This window comes from Somniosus microcephalus, chromosome 2 (assembly GCF_052327205.1).
Source record: "Somniosus microcephalus isolate GS21.2 chromosome 2, FLI_Smic_1.0, whole genome shotgun sequence".
Lineage (NCBI taxonomy): Eukaryota > Metazoa > Chordata > Chondrichthyes > Squaliformes > Somniosidae > Somniosus > Somniosus microcephalus.
The window spans coordinates 147,816,323-147,833,481 of record NC_140988.1 but is presented as its reverse complement, the minus strand read 5'-3'; the positions used below and the strand labels follow the sequence as shown (position 1 = coordinate 147,833,481).

The window sequence follows — 17,159 nt, the reverse complement described above, 5'->3', positions numbered from 1 at the left end:
CCAACCCGCCAACCCCCTCCCCCCCCACCACCTTGCCCACTTCCGGTTTTAATGGAGGTGGGACAGGGGACGGGCAGCCAACCCGCTCCCAGGAGGCAGGTCGCCCTTTATAAATATTATAATGAGGCTGGCATGCCTCAGATTTAACCAGCATTTTAAATTTCACTGTGGCTGGTCGGATTTCTCAGGCATCGAGGAACCCACCAGCTAAAGTAAGGCAAGGACTGCTGGATCCAGGAGTTAAGTGCCTTTACACTTACCTGTTGGATCCAGTGTTCTTGACACACCCTACCACCACAATTGGAGACCTCCCCGAGGCCTTCGATCCCGCCCCCGAGGCCTCCGAACCGCCCCCCCCCCCTCCACCACGAGGCCTTCAGTCTGCCCCACAAGGCCTCTGATCCCCCCCACGATGCCTCCAATCCACCCAGGAAGCCTCTGATTCCCCCCTCAGGCCCCCGATTGCCTTCGCAGACTCCCTCCTCCAGCCCCGATGCTCCTTTGGCCCCGATTTCCCCCCCCCTCAATGCTCCTCTGGCCCCCGATCACACCCCACCCAATCCCTCCTTCCCTCCTCTCTGTGGCCTAGTGCCGTAGGCCTACCCGCCCACAGCCAGCTAGCCTTTCCAGCTGGCTGGCTGCGGGTTGGAAACAGACTTTTTAAATGTAAATCAGGCGCTGCCGTTAAATTCAGCAGGGCCTGCAGGAAACCCATTCTCCCAGGTTTCCCGAACACTTTTTAGCCACCCCGCCTCCATATTAAAATTCTGGCCTATGTTTTTATTGTCTATTGAGAATGATAGGTGATTAGTACCAACCTTGTGAAAATCTTAGACTCAGTAGGTAGATGTAGGAGGTCTTTCCTCTGAACTGTGATTGGAGTAAATCATAAAGTAACATTTATTGACTAAATTTTTAGCTGAACTGTAATCATTGTCTATCTTAAAGCCACCAGTATTGAACAACACGTACATAGTACCAATAGTACACAATTCTGTACATATCCCTAACCAACTCTCATAACGATAATGAGAATAATTTCTAACACTGTAGCCACAAGCTGGAGGGGCCGGCATGAGTAGCTCTTGATGCATGCTGTGTGTGAAACCTGCATAATTACTTAATATCCCTTGCCATCAGGTTGCATATTTTATCAAAAGCTACATGGTAAACTGTAATGAACATTTGATTAAAATACAGCGTGAGTATAAAGAACTGCATCCTATCATATTTTTGGTGGACACTACAATATTCTAGTTCATACCACTGAGCTACACATTATCAGAGAAGTATACCTCAATTATTCCTAGAAATCATGTTGTTAATCTCTCTCTTCACAATAAGTTTGGGTGCATGTTATTGACTGAGGGAGCTTGTCCTTCTGTAGTGCATTAACTAAACAGTGTGATCTCAATTTGTCTCTTTTCAGCTGGCATGAACATGAGCCCTGTTTCCAGACTAAAGAAAACCTGGGCAAAAATCAAAACAGCCAAGTTTGACATCCTTGAGGTAAGTACCACTAGTACAATATGTAGCTGCAGTCTACTTTAACCACAACAAAGATAATTATGAAAGTCAGGTAAATAAAAGTACCAGACACCTCTCAGTGAATTACAATTTCTGTTCATCTACTAGCTCAAATTTACTGAGATGCATCGGGTAATATTTATGACCTGTACATAATGGTGTGTTTTTTTGTGTAAAATATGTTTTCAGTGGCTCTAATACTGCTTTTTCAGTCAAAACATAGGGGTAGAGTTTCCACTAGGTTTGCCTGAAATTGGCCAAACCAGCGCAAAAGTTCAGGGAATTTCAAGACCAAGTTACGTCCAGAGCAAATTGAATTTCCGCGATCTTCTGCACTGGTTTAAAAAACATCTCACTGGAGGCAGGCCCCACCCACAAAACTGGCCATGTCCCTAGGGTACATTAATCACCATGGCAAGTTTCCAATAATTGCACTCATTTGCGGCCCGTCGAGGAGGCTCTTAAAATTAAGCTTTTTATTTAGGGGCAAGGGCACTAATAGATACTTTTTAAAAGCTTTTAAATATTAAAAAATATTTAATTTACTAAGAAACTGACTACTGTACACCAATGAAACCAGTAAATGGTTCTGTATAATTTTTAAAAATTATTTCCAGTTATTTAAAATTGGGTTGTAACAAGTGGTGTACCATAAGGGTCAATGCTTGGACCTCAGCTATTTACAATCTGCATCAATGGGCCAGAAATTCGCGGCCAGAAGCGTGAGTACGGTCGGGGTACTCACGCATCTGGCCGTTGGAAATGCCGGCGTTCAGCAGGAACAGCGCATGCGGGGAACGCCGGCATTTCCAGACCCGTGGTGTATTCACAGCGCGTGCGACTGCACAGGCAGCGCTTGCGCAGTGAACTTTGTGGATTTCAATGATGGATTCAGTGAGGGTAAGTCCTTAGAAGTTACACTTGAAAAAAGCAAGTGTAAAGTTGTTCATTGGCTGCGGAGGAAGATATATTTTATCGTGGAGCTTCTGAAATGCAATATTTTTGTTTGGGAAAGGGAGGGAAGTTATTTTAAGAAATTTTAAGTAAGTTTTAAAGTTTAAATTTTTTTTTAGAGGGTTTTCAGAACGGTAGGTAGAAGGAGCAATTGTGGCTGTGTGAATGGAATGTGAGAATGAGTTATGTATGTATGTCCACATATATTCCTTTACGTATATGTATGTATATGTTTTATATTCCTTTACTAATGTGTATGAATGTATGTTTTTAATTATGATTTTCCAATAAGTTACTTTCTCTGAAAGTCATAATTAAATAATACATTCATACACATAAGTAAAGGAATATATACATAACACGCAAAGGAATATATACAGACATACATACTTTCAGAAGTTCCACGATAATAAATATCTTCCTCCGCAGCCTCTGGAGCAACTGTACCCATGCTTTTTTCATGTGTAAGTTGTAATGACTTGACCTCACTGAAAGCATTAATGAAAGCGGCGAATTATACTGCGCATGCGCTGCCTGTGCAGTCGCACGCGTTCTGCCTCTGAACCCCTTCGTTCAGAGGACAGGAAATGCCGGTTTTCCCCACATGCACTGTGCATGCTGAAAACCGGCATTTCATCCGGCCAGATGCGTAAGTACCCCGACCGTACTCGCGCATTTGGAAGGGAATTACTGGGCCAACATTTTACATGTCAATAAAATGAAAAATTTAACAATTGCACGACTTGCCCCCTCGCATCATGCGACTGAGGGTCCAAGGAGGTGCATTGCGCAAGAGGTCATCATCGTACGTATCCTCACACTGTTCCCTTTGGGGAACTGTATGAAGTGGTGGAAGGATTTATGGCCGTGATTAACGCTCATTCCGTGACCGTAACCATCTTTGAACCAGCCATTAGGGTGGTTAGTCCTATGGCGGGAGGGTTTTACGGGCTCCCACAACCCATCTGAGGGGGGGGGGGCCACCAACACCCATGGACGCAAGTATCCCGCTGGATGTCCACCCAGAATTTAAAGTTGGAGCTCCGACTCCACTTGCTGGGACTGTCTGGAGTGGGGTTCAAAACCCTACTCCTTCTGGCCCAGCAGCGGGGATGCTTACTGCTACGCAAAAGGCCCACTCCGCACAAAAGGTGACACCCATACGTTTCCTGCGCCTTTTCCCTCCCCGTGACTGGAGCCCTATGCTGCCATTTCACGTTGCTAATCGGATTGGGCCTTTGTCATAGCGGTAGGATCCCCGCCGCTGGGCCAGATCAGGGTAGGGTTTCGAACCCCGCTCCAGACAATCCCGGCAGGTGGAGTCGGAGCTCCGGCTCTAAATTCTGGGTTGACATCCAGTGGGATATTTGCGTCCGTGGGTGTGGGTGGCCCCCCCTCCTTGTATAGCTTGTCGGAGCCCGTAAAACCCTCCCGCCATAGGACTAACCGCCCTAATGGCTGGTTCAAAGATGGTTACGGTCACGGAATGAGCGTTAATCATGGCCATAAATCCTTCCACCACTTCATACAGTTCCCCAAAGGGAACAGTGTGAAGACACGTATGACGACGACATTGCTAAATAAATAAATGTAATTAAAAAAATTCTTTTAGGGCTTTTAAAAGTCTTTAAATTGCTTTAATTCTCTTTAAAACTACTTCAGATTACTCAAAATAATGTAAACATTTTAAAAAGTTTATAAAAGTTACCAAAATCTTCAAAAAACTTCCAAAAACCTATTTAAACTGCTGCTTTGCATGTAAAAATGCTTAGCAGCTTGACAGAAACATTGGGGGCGTGTCCAGTGAAACTGAGACCTCAAGGGGCGTGTCTCACTTGCACTGCACGCTCCTGGCTTCGCGCTGGCTGCACTCCTGGGCGGCGTGACGTCATACGCTGCCCGGGATTCTTCTTTTTCAAACACCAAGTCCAGGCGTCCCTGGAGCTGATCGGCAGTAGCGCGGGGTAAGTGCATATACGGGGCTTGCACGCGCGGCAAGCCCTGTTCACCAATTTCTGGCCCATCGACTTAGATGAGGGGACCAAGTGTAATGTATCCAAGTTTGCTGACGATACATAGCTAGGTGGGAAAGTAAGCTGTGAGGAGGATGCAAAGAGGCTTCAAAGGGATATAGACTGGTTAAATGAGTGGGCAAGAATGTGGCAGATGGAAAATAATGTGGAGAAATAGAAAACAGAATATTTTTTAAAAGGTGAGAGACTGGGAATTGTTGATATTCAGAGGGACCTGGGTGTCCTTGCACACAAATCGCAGAATGTTAACATGCAGATACAGCCAGCAATTAGGAAAGCAAATGCTTTATCAGAAAGGGATTGGAATATAAGAGTAAAGAAGTCTTACTGCAATTATATAAGGCTTTGATGAGACCACACCTGGAGTATTGTGTACAGTTTTGGTCTCCTTACTTGCCTTAGAGGGAGTGCAATGAAAGTTCACTCGACTGATTCCTGGGATGGGGGGATTGTCCTATGAGGAGAGATTGAGTAGACTAGGTCTAGAGTTTAAAAGAGTGAAAGTTGATCTCATTGAAACATGTAAAATTCTTATAGGGCTTGACAGGGTAGATGCTGAGAGGATGCCCTAGCTGGGGAGTCTAGAACTAGAGGTCACAATCTCAGAATAAGGGGTCAGCCATTTAGGACTGAGATGAGGAGAAATTTCTTCACTCAATGGGTCGCAAATCTTTGGAATTCTCTACTCCAGAGGGCAGTGGATGCTCAGTCGTTGAGTTTATTCAAGACAGAGAGCGATAGATTTTTGGATACTAAGGAAATCAAGGGATACGGGGATAGGGTGGGGAAGTGAAGTTGAGGTAGAAGATCAGCCATGATCTTATTGATTGGTGGAGCAGGCTCGAAGCATCAAATGGCCTACTCCTGCTCCTATTTCTTATGTGCTTATGGGTTATTCACAGGTGGTGGACGAGACAGCCTTATTAAAATGCTTATTTTTTGTGATAAACCCATTTTCAGCTGTATTAATAAAACTGCACCAGATTATCATTAGTAAATATATCAAGGAATATTTTTTAATGCAAGAAAAATAAAGAATTACATTCTAAAATGCTGCCCGATTGATTCATGGAAGATTTTACATTTGTGATTATGTAAATGAGTTTGAGTGGCAACTTGAACCATAACTTCATTTCAGAAAACTAGCGCAATTTTGAGTGCAATTTGGACCCGGATTGCTGGTGATTAAACTTCTGGGACTGCTGTTTTATTAATTTTTGCTTTCATTTTGATATTTCACAACAGTATAAAATTATTCCATATGTAGGAAAATACTTGCTAGTACATGCAACACAAATATTTTTTGTAAACTTTGGATGTTCACTTTCTGCATCCATTGAACAAGCTAAAACATAACATAAGTTATAGTTTAAAAAAAATCAATTATTATTTTCTTATCTCATTAGGTTCCATACATCATCCCCTATTTAAGAATGGGAAAGCCTTTGCCAAAATTGATCTTTAAGTTGGTTGCTAGGTGGTACTCTATCATCTGCCAATTTTTATCCCCTGCTCTGTGATGATGTACTTTATCTTCACCAAATGGTCCTGTCGAGATCATAAAATCATGTCAAATCATGATTAGAAACATCTGTAAAGCAACTCTGATATGTTTATACACTAAAGATTGACCCAACTCAAATAAAAGTTCTCCTGTTGACTGTAAGATTCAATTTATATTAAAATAAATTTTATAAAAGTATATTTTATATTTACTTACATAGGATTACATAGGTCATTCGGCCCAACCAGTCCATATCGACATTTATGCTCCACTCGAGCCTCCTCCTGTATTTCCTCATCTAAATCTATCAGCATAACTCTCTATTTCCTTCTCCCTCATATGCTTGTCCAGCCTCCCCTTAAATCCATCTATACTTTTCACTTTAACCAGTCCCTGTGGTAGCGAGTTCGACATTCTCACCACTCTCTGGGTAAAGAAGTTTCTTCTGAATTCCCTATTGGATTTCTTGGTGACTATCTTATATTGATGGCCTCTAGTTATGCTCTTCCCCACAAGTGGAAACATTCTCTCTGTATCCACTCTATCAAAACTTTTCATAATTTTAAAAACCTCTATTAGGTCACCCCTCAGCCCTCTTTTTTCAAGACTCAAACTCCTCCATCACCATCCCTGGGTATGCCCTGTCCCACTGGCAGGACAGACCCACCAGGGGTGGCGGCACAGTGGTATACATTTGGGAAGGAGTGGCCCTGGGAGTCCTCAACATTAACTCCGGACCCCATGAAGTCTCATGGTTTCAGGTCAAGCATGGGCAAAGAAGCCTCCTACCGCCCTCCCTCAGCTGATAAATCAGTACTCCTCCATGTTGAACATCACTTGGAAGAAGCAAGAGCACAGAATGTACTCTGGGTGGGGGACTTCAATGTCCATCACCAAGAGTGGCTCGGTAGCACCACTACTGGCCGAGCTGGCCGAGTCCTGAAGGGTATAACTGTCAGCCTGGGCCTGTGACGGGTGGTGAGAGAACCAACACGAGGGAAAAACCTACTTGACCTCATCCTCACCAAATTAGCTGACGCAGATGCATCTGTCGATGACCGTATTGGTAGCAGTGACCACCGCACAGTCATTGTGGAGACGAAGTCCCATCTTCACACAGAGGACACCCTTCATCGTGTTGTGTGGCTCTACCACCATGCTAATGGGATAGATTCAGAACAGGTCTAGCAGCTCAAAACTGGACATGCATGAGGCGCTGTGGGCCATCAGCAGCAGCAGAACTGTATGCCATCACAATCTGTAACCTCATGGCCTGGCATATCCCTCACTCTACCATTACCATCAAGCCAGGGGACCAACCCTGGTTCAATAAGGAGTGTAGAAGAGCATGCCAGGAGCAGCACCAGACATACCTAAAAATGAGGTGCCAACCTGGGGAAGCTGCAACACAGGATTACATGCATGCTAAAAAGCAGAAGCAGCATGCTATAGGCAGGGCTAAGTGATCCCACAATCAATGGATCAGATCAAAGCTCTGCAGTCCTGCCACATCCAGTCGTGAATGGTGGTGGACAATTAAACAACTAACGGGAGGAGGAGGCTCGATGAATATCCCCATTCTCAATTATGGTGGAGCCCAGCAGGTGAGTGCAAAAGACAAAGCTGAAGCGTTTGCAACTATCTTCATCCAGAAGTGCTGAGTGGATGATCCATATCGGTCTCCTCCTGAGGTCCCCACCATCACAGAAGCCAGTCTTCAGCCAATTCGATTCACTCCACATGATATCAAGAAATGACTGAGCGCACTGGATACAGCAAAGGCTATGGGCCCCAACAACATCCCAGCTATCGTGCTGAAGACTTGTGCTCCAGAACTAGTCGCACCTCTAGTCAAACTGTTCCAGTACAGCTACAACACTGGCATTTATCCGACAATGTGGAAAACTGCCCAGGTATGTCCTGTCCACCAAAAGCAGGAGAAATCCAATCCGGCCAATTACTGCCCCAGCAGTGTACTCTCAATTATCAGCAAAGTGATGGAAGGTGTCATCGACAGTGCTATTAAGCAGAACTTACTCACCAATAATCTGCTCACTGATGCCCAGTTTGGGTTCCGCCAAGACCACTCAGCTCCCGACCTCATTACAGCCTTGGTCCAAACATGGACAAAAGAGCTGAATACCAGAGGTGAGGTGAGAGTGACTGCCCTTGACATCAAGGCAGCATTTGACTGAGTGTGGCATCAAGGAGGCACAAAGGAAGATGGTTGTGGTGGTTGAAGGTCAATCATCACAGCCCCAGGATATCGCTGCAGGAGTTCCTCAGGGCCAACCATCTTCAGCTGCTTCATCAATGACCTTCCCTCCAACATCAGGTCAGAAATAGGGATGTTCGCTGATGACTGCACAGTGTTCAGCGCCATTCACAACTCCTCAGATAATGAAGCAGTCCATGCCCGCATGCAACAAGACCTGGACAACGTCCAGGCTTGGGCTGATAAGTGGCAGGTAACATTCACGCCACAGAAATGCCACGCAATGACTATATCTCCAACAAGCAAGAGTCTAACCACTGCGACTTGACATTCAACGGCATTAGCATCGCTGAATCCCCCTCCATCAACATCCTGGGGATCACCATTGACAAAAACTTAACTGGAGCAGCCACATAAATACTGTGGCAACAAGAGCAGGTCAGAGGCTAGGTATTCTCCGGCGAGTGTCTCACTCCCTGACTCCCCAAAGCCTTTCCACCATCTACCAGGCACAAGTAAGGAGTGTGATGGGATACTCTCCACTTGCCTGGATGAGTGCAGCTCCAACAACACTCAAGAAGCTCCACACCATCCAGGACAAAGCAGCCCGCTTGATTGGCACCCCATCCATCACCTTAAGCATTCACTCACTCCACTACTGGCGTACCGTGGCTGCAGTGTGTACCATCTACAAGGTGCACTACAGCAACCCGCCAAGGCTTCTTCGGCAGCACCTCCCAAACCCGTGACCTCTTCCACCTAGAAGGACAAGGGCAGCAGTTGTATGGGAACACCACCACCTCCAAGTTCCCCTTCAAGTCACACACCATCCTGACTTAGAAGTATATTGCCGATCCTTCATCGTCGCTGGGTCAAAATCCTGGAACGCCCTACCCAACAGCACTGTGGGAGTACCTTCACCACACGGACTGCAGCGGTTCAAGAAGGCGGCTCACCACCACCTTCTCAAGGGCAATTAGGGATGGGCAATAAATGCTGGCATTGCCAGTGACGCCCACATCCCATAAAAATGAATAATTTAAAAAAAATGCTGACTGGTCTATAATTCCCTGGACATGTTCTATGCCCCTTCTTAAATATAGGTATTATTATGTTAGCTATCCACCAGTCCTCTGGCACTATACCTTTTTCTAATGAATTATTAAATATGTGTAGTAATGCCTCTGCTATCTCTTCCCTAGATTCTTTTAAAATGCGTGGATGCAATCCACCCTAACCAGGGGTTTTATCCTCTTTGAGTTTGCTTAGTTTATTTAATATATCCCCACTTTTTATTTTAAATGTACTTATCTCATTACTAATCTCATCATCCAATGTCATGTCCACCTGCTCTATCTCCCTGGTAAATACTGAACCAAAACAATTATTTAATTATTAGTAACAACAATTATCATTTTATTTTCAGGTTGATAAATTAAAATCCACTTTGTAAACATTAATTCTGATATACAAATTTTTCATTCTTTAAAAATATCAGTGAATGCACTTTTTTAATCCTCAGCATCAAATGGATCCTTCGAGTAATTTCTACAACTACAGGACGGCTTTACGGGGAGCAGCCCAGAGATCAATGACAGCCCAAAGTACCAGGGAAAAGGTAAGAGACAGATATACATAATAAAATGGTTAGAACATGTAATCCTAGTGTTAGGTATTGTGATTTCTGATTAAGACTCAACACTAAAAGAGTTAGTAAATTAACCAGAGGATTCTTTAATTTATTGGCTCGGATTTTTCTCTCAGTGGTGAAAGAACGACGTTTGCCATTCACCTTGCTGACAGCTACCCATAGACTTTTCGCGACCTTGTCCTAATCCAGTGCCTGTTTCAGGGGATCTGCAGCATCTGTGAGCAGAAAGAACAACAACAAGGTTCTTCAACCAATCAGCTTGAAGGATTCTCACTGAGACAGGCAAAGTCCAAACCAGGAAGTATAAAGCAGGAAATAAAAATTTGATTTAAATGATGTACAGAAAGTGAACTAAAGATTGGGAAATATAGCTTGGATTAAGAGAGAGAGATAAAAGAGACAGACAGAAATTTTTTTTTTTAAATCTCCAACATTAATTTTCTTCTGAGGGAATGAGATTCCACGCCTGTAAAAATACATTTTCCGGGCCAGAGAGGTTGTTCAGCAGTAATTATCACTTATTACGCTGTTAAAAACTCACTTACTCCTGAATGGACCAGCATTAACTTTTTCAGCTATTTTTAGTGGGGAACTAGTGAGCAAGTACAGTAAGTTCACAACATTGCAGTCATTTCAATGACGAGTCTATGAGCGAGGACTGCAACAGTGTGCCCTGTGGAGGAGCAGGGTATCTCTGACAGCAACCTCTGGATTTGCCCATTTAACTGCGCATGTGCATACGCCAGAAATTTCTGTCAGCTTTCCTGCATTGTAATGGCAAGCACTGATAGCCTCACCGTTATTCTCATCGCAATTTTGAGGCCATTATTTTTTGTCAATCTCTAAAATTGGACATTCATGCCGGATGAATGAAAAAACTGTCCAGAGTAATCATATTCCGCTCAAAGTGCCTTGTTTCTTAAATTATGTATTTATTAAGAGTATATAGCAGCAGATACCAGGTATTTTTTTATTCTCTCTGACCTCTCCCTTTCCTTTATCTGAATGTCTGATTGTATATTCTTTCTTATAGCAGCTCAACATTCTTGTAATATTTTGTGTAAACTGATGTATTATTAACTCTGCAAAAAAAATGTCTTATTTGTTTCATGTCTTTCAAGGTGTCTGTATTAAATAAAATTATCACTCGATTAACATTGGCGAAAAAGTTTATCACTTTTACCAAGTCTCGAAAATGTTATAGTCAAATTTCGGGAATTTCCTCGGAGCTGTTTCCACTCCACTGCCACAACTTCACCGGAAGTGTGTCGGGAACCCTGTTTTCCACCGTACGTTCGGTGAAGTTACATTGTTTGGCATAAAAATAAAACAAAAAAGATGACTCAACCGTGGCTAACAAGGGAAATTAGGGATAGCATAAGATCCAAGGAGAGGACATATAAATTGGCCAGAAAAAGCAATAATCCTGAGGATTGGGAGCAGTTTAGGATTCAATAAAGGAGGACAAAGGGATTAATTAAGAAAGGGATAATAGAATATGAGAGTAAGCTAGCAAGGAACATAAAAACTGACTGTAAAAGCTTTTATAGATATGTGAAGAGAAAAAGATTGGTGAAGTCAAGTGTAGGTCCCTTGCAGTCAGAATCAGGGGAATTTATAATAGGAAACAAAGAAATGGCAGGCCAACTAAATTCATAGTTTGGTTCTGTCTTCACAAAGGAGGACACAAATAACCTCCCAGAGATGCCGGGGAACATAGGGTCTGATGAAAGGGTGGAACTAAAAGAAATCAGTATTTGTAGGGAAATGGTGTTAGGAAAATTGATGGGACTGAAGGCCGATAAATCCCCAGGGCCTGATAATCTACATCCCAGGGTACTTAAGGAAGTGGCCCTAGAAATAGTAGATGCATTGCTGGTCATCTTCCAGAACTCGATAGACTATGGAATAGTACCCATGGATTGGAGGGTAGCTAATGTTACTCCACTATTCAAAAAGGTGGTAGAGAAAAAGCAGGGAATTATAGACCGGTAAGCCTGACATCGGTAGTGGGGAAAATGCTGGAGTCTATTATAAAAGATGTAATAGCAGAGCACTTGGAAAGCAGTGACAGGATCGGACAAAGTCAACATGGATTTACAAAAGGTAAATCATGCTTGACTAATCTACTGGAATGTTTTGAGGATGTAACTGGTAAAATAGATAAGGGAGAACCAGTGGATGTGGTGTATTTGGACTTTCAGAAGGCTTTCGATAAGGTCCCACATAAGAGATTAGCGTGCAAAATTAAGGCACATGGGGTTGGGGGCAAGGTATTGACTTGGATAGAGAACTGGTTGGCGGACAGAAAGCAAAGAGTTGGAATAAACGGGTCGTTTTCCGAGTGGCAGGCAGTGACTAGTGGGGTACCGCAAGGATCGGTCGTAGGACCCCAGCTGTTCACAATATATATTAATGATCTGGACGAGGGAATTGGATGTAATATCTCCAAATTTACAGACGACACAAAGCTGGGTTGGAGGGTAAGCTGTGAGGAGGATGTCGTGAAACTCCAGTACGATTTGGACAGGTTGGGTGATTGGGCAGAAACATGGCAAATGCACTATAATGTGGATAAATGTGAGGTTATCCACTTTGGTGGCAAAAACAGGAAGGCAGATTATTATTTGAATGGCAATAGATTGGGAGAAGGGGAAGTGCAAAGAGACCTGGGTGTTCTTGTGCACCAATCGCTGAAGGTAAGCATGCAGGTGCAGCAGGCGGTTAAGAAGGCAAATGGTATGCTGGCCTTCATAGCAAGAGGGTTACATAAACATAAGAACATAAGAAATAGGAGCAGGAGTTCGAGTACAGGAACAAGGATGTCTTGCTACAGTTGTACAGGGCCTTGGTGAGACCACACCTTGAGTATTGTGTGCAGTTTTGGTCGCCTTACCTGAGGAAGGACGTTCTTGCCATGGAGGGTGTGCAGCGAAGATTCACCAGGCTGATACCTGGGATGGCAGGGATGACGTATGAGGAGAGATTGTGTCAATTGGGCTTATACTCACTGGAGTTTAGAAGATTGAGAGGGGATCTCATCGAAACCTATAAAATTCTGTCAGGCCTGGACAGACTAGATGCAGGAAGGATGTTTCTGATGGCCGGGGAGCCCAGAACCAGGGGTCATAGTCTAAGGATAAGGGGTAAGCCATTTAGGACTGAAATGAGGAGGAATTTCTTCACCCAGAGAGTGGTGAACCTGTGGAATTCTCTGCCACAGAGGGCGGTGGAGGCCAGTTCATTAAATATATTCAAGAAAGAGTTGGATATATTTCTTAAGGCTAAAGGGATCAAGGGATATGGGGAGAAGGCTGGGACAGGGTACTGAATTTGGATGATCAGCCATGATCTCATTGAATGGCGGAGCAGGCTCGAAGGGCCGAATGGCCTACTCCTGCTCCTATCTTCTATGTTTCTATGTTGAAGTGGGAGCAACTCCGAGGAAATTCCCAGACAAAGTTATCCTTATGCAATTGAGATGCAACCGGTATGAGCACGGTCTTATCCCATTCACACTAATGGTTTTTAGTTTAATTCTGGTTTCTATATCAAATGAAAGATAAATTATGATTATAATCAGTGGACACTGTCTCTGTAGGTGTAGCTTTTCACTTTCAAGCTTTGAAGTATTTACTCACAAGATTGTTGAATTTTACTTTGTTTAGGCTCATTTTGAATGTGCTCATGTGGTATGTTTTCAAGCTTGCAGGCAAGAGAGTTGAGCTGATAAACTTGTCACCCCATCCCGAGTACACACATACATTTGCCTGCATTGTGGGCAGTACTCTTATTCCTGATGCTCTGTGCACACTGAATAAAATGTTGACTGATTAGATTAGTGCTTATATTACTGAACACTGAAGAGCATTTTAGACTAATGCATTCCCCAGTCTTTCAAATGACCTATCAGATCTTAACTTTCTGTATGAGTTGTCTTGTGTATGAACTTGGTTTCCAGGGCAATGTCCTCATAAGTTCTGGACTGGAACAATTGTGTTCCTATGTCAAACAGCAGGGAAGATTGTGACTCGGGCCCTTCAGCAAAATACAGTGGAATGCAATATTTTAGGACTTGAAATTTGACACTGAGCCACAGTAAGGAGATATCAGGACAGATGACAAAGATGTAGGGCTCTGAGGAGGTGGGTTTGGAGGCGGGTCTGTAGCGAAAATTGGAAAAAATGGCTTCAGACACCCAACCCGCCTCCATCCCGCCCACCCGATTTTCGTGTCTGTTCAGCCGCTCCCAAACTGACCCGACTGGAACTGGTGGGACAGGTAGTTAAGGCAGTTAAGAGCCCGTTAACTGCCTTGCTAATCCTATTTTGATAGTAGTTTCCCATTTTCGTGCTTCTGGCTCCTGTTTCCCATCTTGTCAGAAACAGGCCAGCTTCAAGCAGACGAGTTGCTGGAGGACATGATTTGTATTCATTGGTGGAGCACTTTAAAAGTGCCCCGAAACATGGCTGACATTCAACATAAGAACATAAGAAACAAGTGCAGGAGTAGGCTAATCAGCCCCTCGAGCCTGCTCCACCATTCAATAAGATCATGGGTGATCCAATCTTGGCCTCAACACCACTTTCCTGCTCTCTCCCCATACCCCTTGACACCTTTGTAGTTCAAATGTCTGTCAATCTCCAACTTGAATATATTCAATGACTCTGCCTCCATAGCTCAAATGCAACAACTTTGCTGTTGTAGGTATGGGATAACATTTGCACATCAACTGACCTTGTGACTGTTCAAGCTGACACCTATCTGCAGAGTGACCTGAATGGAATAATTTCAGGCCACTTCGACTGTGCACTTGCAAACTTGTTGGCTCAAATGAAATCTAAAGCAAGGGGATGCGAAAAATGTATGTCCTCTCATCCTGGTCCTCATAATCAGAGGAGCAGCAGTCGCATGGCTCAGCGCAGATCTTCCTGGGAAGAGGAGGAAGAGAATGAGGGGCACCTTGCATGCCCTATTGTGACCAATGCAGCATCCCTCCAGTTCACTGCTGCCCGTCAAGCAGGCTATGCACACTGCCATGCCACATTCGCATAAGCTTACTCTTCAGCCATAGGTGGCTTCCATATGGCTCTGTAATTGTAGGCAACATTTGTCCAATGTCATACATCATCTCTGCTATACCTGGTTACTTCCTATCACTTTTACCATCAGCAAGTTGCCCTGAGCCCTCAATGTGCTTTTGTCATTTCCCAGAACACATAGGCCACACAATCAACTGTTTGCCATAATTTTTTTTACCACATGGCAAAAGGATCATAACCCAAGAACAGTCAGAAAAAAACACAAAACACCCATGTGTGTCCTCTTGTGACTACAGATGCTTAATCTTTCTCTTATGCATGCTTCTACGTGGTGCTTCCCCTGTGACATCAGCAGATATAGAGGCACCTTGCTGACTAGGATGCTGCACCTACTTACACACCTTTGGCGGGCATCCTCTGGGTTTGGGGGCCTGGGAGGGCTCTTCAACAGTCTGCTCTTCCTGCGGCTGTGCAGGGCTGAAATGGCCATCTCGGTTGTCTCCGCAAAGTGGGTCTCTGACTGAGGACTCAGCAGTGGCATGGTCGTATGAGCGCTTTGAGAGGAGCCCACACATCCTTGTGTCCTGCCAACAACATCCCTCTCATGGGTCAGCTGCACCTCAGTGCTGGCAAGTGGCTGGAGAGCACCCTGCTGCACATCAGGGGGACCATGAGGACCCATATCTGCACTGGCAGTCCTCATCACAAGGACGTCCATGAAGCTCTGGTCTCTCTGCTCAATAGCTGCCCATCTCTCCTCCAGAGATGACAATCTATTTTGAACAGTCACTGACGTAAGAAAACTACTAGGCACTTGGTCTAAGCATTAAACAAAGCTTTAATCAACTGTTTTACAACATGGAGATCTAGTTGTGTCCTTCACTAGTTCCTGTAAAAGAATGTCCTGAGCAAGCTGGGCCCATGCCCAAGTATTTTATACACTCCATGGACAGCGCCACCAGCAGGCTGCCCAGTATTATTTCGTAAGTAATTTCCACATGAATGACAAGATTCATGTCAGTCACCATATTTTTCTGACTCTGGCAACTTATTTCCTCCATGGCAGTAGCCAGCCTTTCCACGGAGGTAGCCAGCCTTTCCACAGAGGTTGCCATCCTATCCATGGTGGTGTGTTTATGCGCCGTTGCCTCCGCCATGGCTGTGCTGATGTTAGAGGTGGACTCCTCCATTCTCTTCACACTCGCACTAACCCCGGAGGCAAACCATTCCAGAGACTCCTGCACTTGTTCCTGTATTTCCCGAGCCGCTCTTTTGCTGGACGGCCCCAGAGGCACTGCGTCTGCATGCAGCTCAGCAGAGCTAGGAGAGTCCTGCGACCTCCGCCAAGGACTCTCCACTGCTGTCGCTGGTCTCCACCATCTGCTGATGCTCACTTGTGCGCTGTGATAGACCAGGTGGCAACACTACTCTAACTCATAAGAGCCCCACCGAGGTGTGCATTGCTGTGCTGGTGCTGGGTGCGCTGAGTCCTGGTGACGCTGCTCCCTCAGAGGCTTCAGGTTCCTCTGAGGAGTAGTCACACAATCAACTGTTTGCCATAATTCTGGATTGTGTGGAGGGGGGAGTCGATGGTCCTGTGGGAGAGTAAAGGCATGATTTAGACATCTGATATTAATGTAGCAGGCACATCCTTTTGAGCAGATGATACAACACGATTCTCTATGAACATCATATGCCATTGCAGTCAATCACTAAATGTCAATGAGAGGGATGAAACGCTATTATGTCATCAGCTTCTTCTAGTGTGCCCGTCTCTCCATCGCCCACTTCCAGATCCTCGCCCCTCCAACAATTTTGTGTGTAGCCTCCTCAGCACTTATCAATGTTGCTAGGTTTGGTGTACCTCCTCTAGTCAGTGCTTTCTCCCTCTTATTGTGGGCTATCTTTTCCTGCAAGGAGGGACACAAGCGGAGTTTCAACCACAGTGATGGAGTGAGTGTGAAGAATCCCTACCGTAGAAGCTTTGAGGGAGATGAAGAGGGGGTGAGGTGCCAAGAGAAAGCTAGCTCCCTGTGCGTTGTTAGTTGTCACTGCATAGTGTCAGCTGTCAGCACACTCACCTCTGAGTTAAAAGGTTGTGGGTTCAAGTCCCACTTCATGGGACTTGAGCACATAAATCTAGGCTGACACTCCAGTGCAGTGCTGAGGGAGTGCTGCACTGTCGGAGGTGCTGTTTTTCGGATGAGACATTAAACCAAGGCCATGTCTGCTC

General features: G+C 44.7%; 1 protein-coding gene across 2 annotated transcripts in view; it reads left to right on the top strand.

The window, feature by feature from the left end:
• rasgef1ba (RasGEF domain family, member 1Ba) overlaps positions 1-17,159 on the top strand; it is a 141,501-nt gene that overhangs the window by 86,868 nt on the left and 37,474 nt on the right. For both annotated transcript variants that reach the window (XM_085963437.1, XM_085963429.1), the window contains 2 exons: positions 1,430-1,509; positions 9,756-9,851. In XM_085963437.1, coding sequence (XP_085819563.1) covers positions 1,430-1,509; positions 9,756-9,851 — 176 coding nt within the window. The remainder of the gene's footprint in view (positions 1-1,429; positions 1,510-9,755; positions 9,852-17,159) is intronic.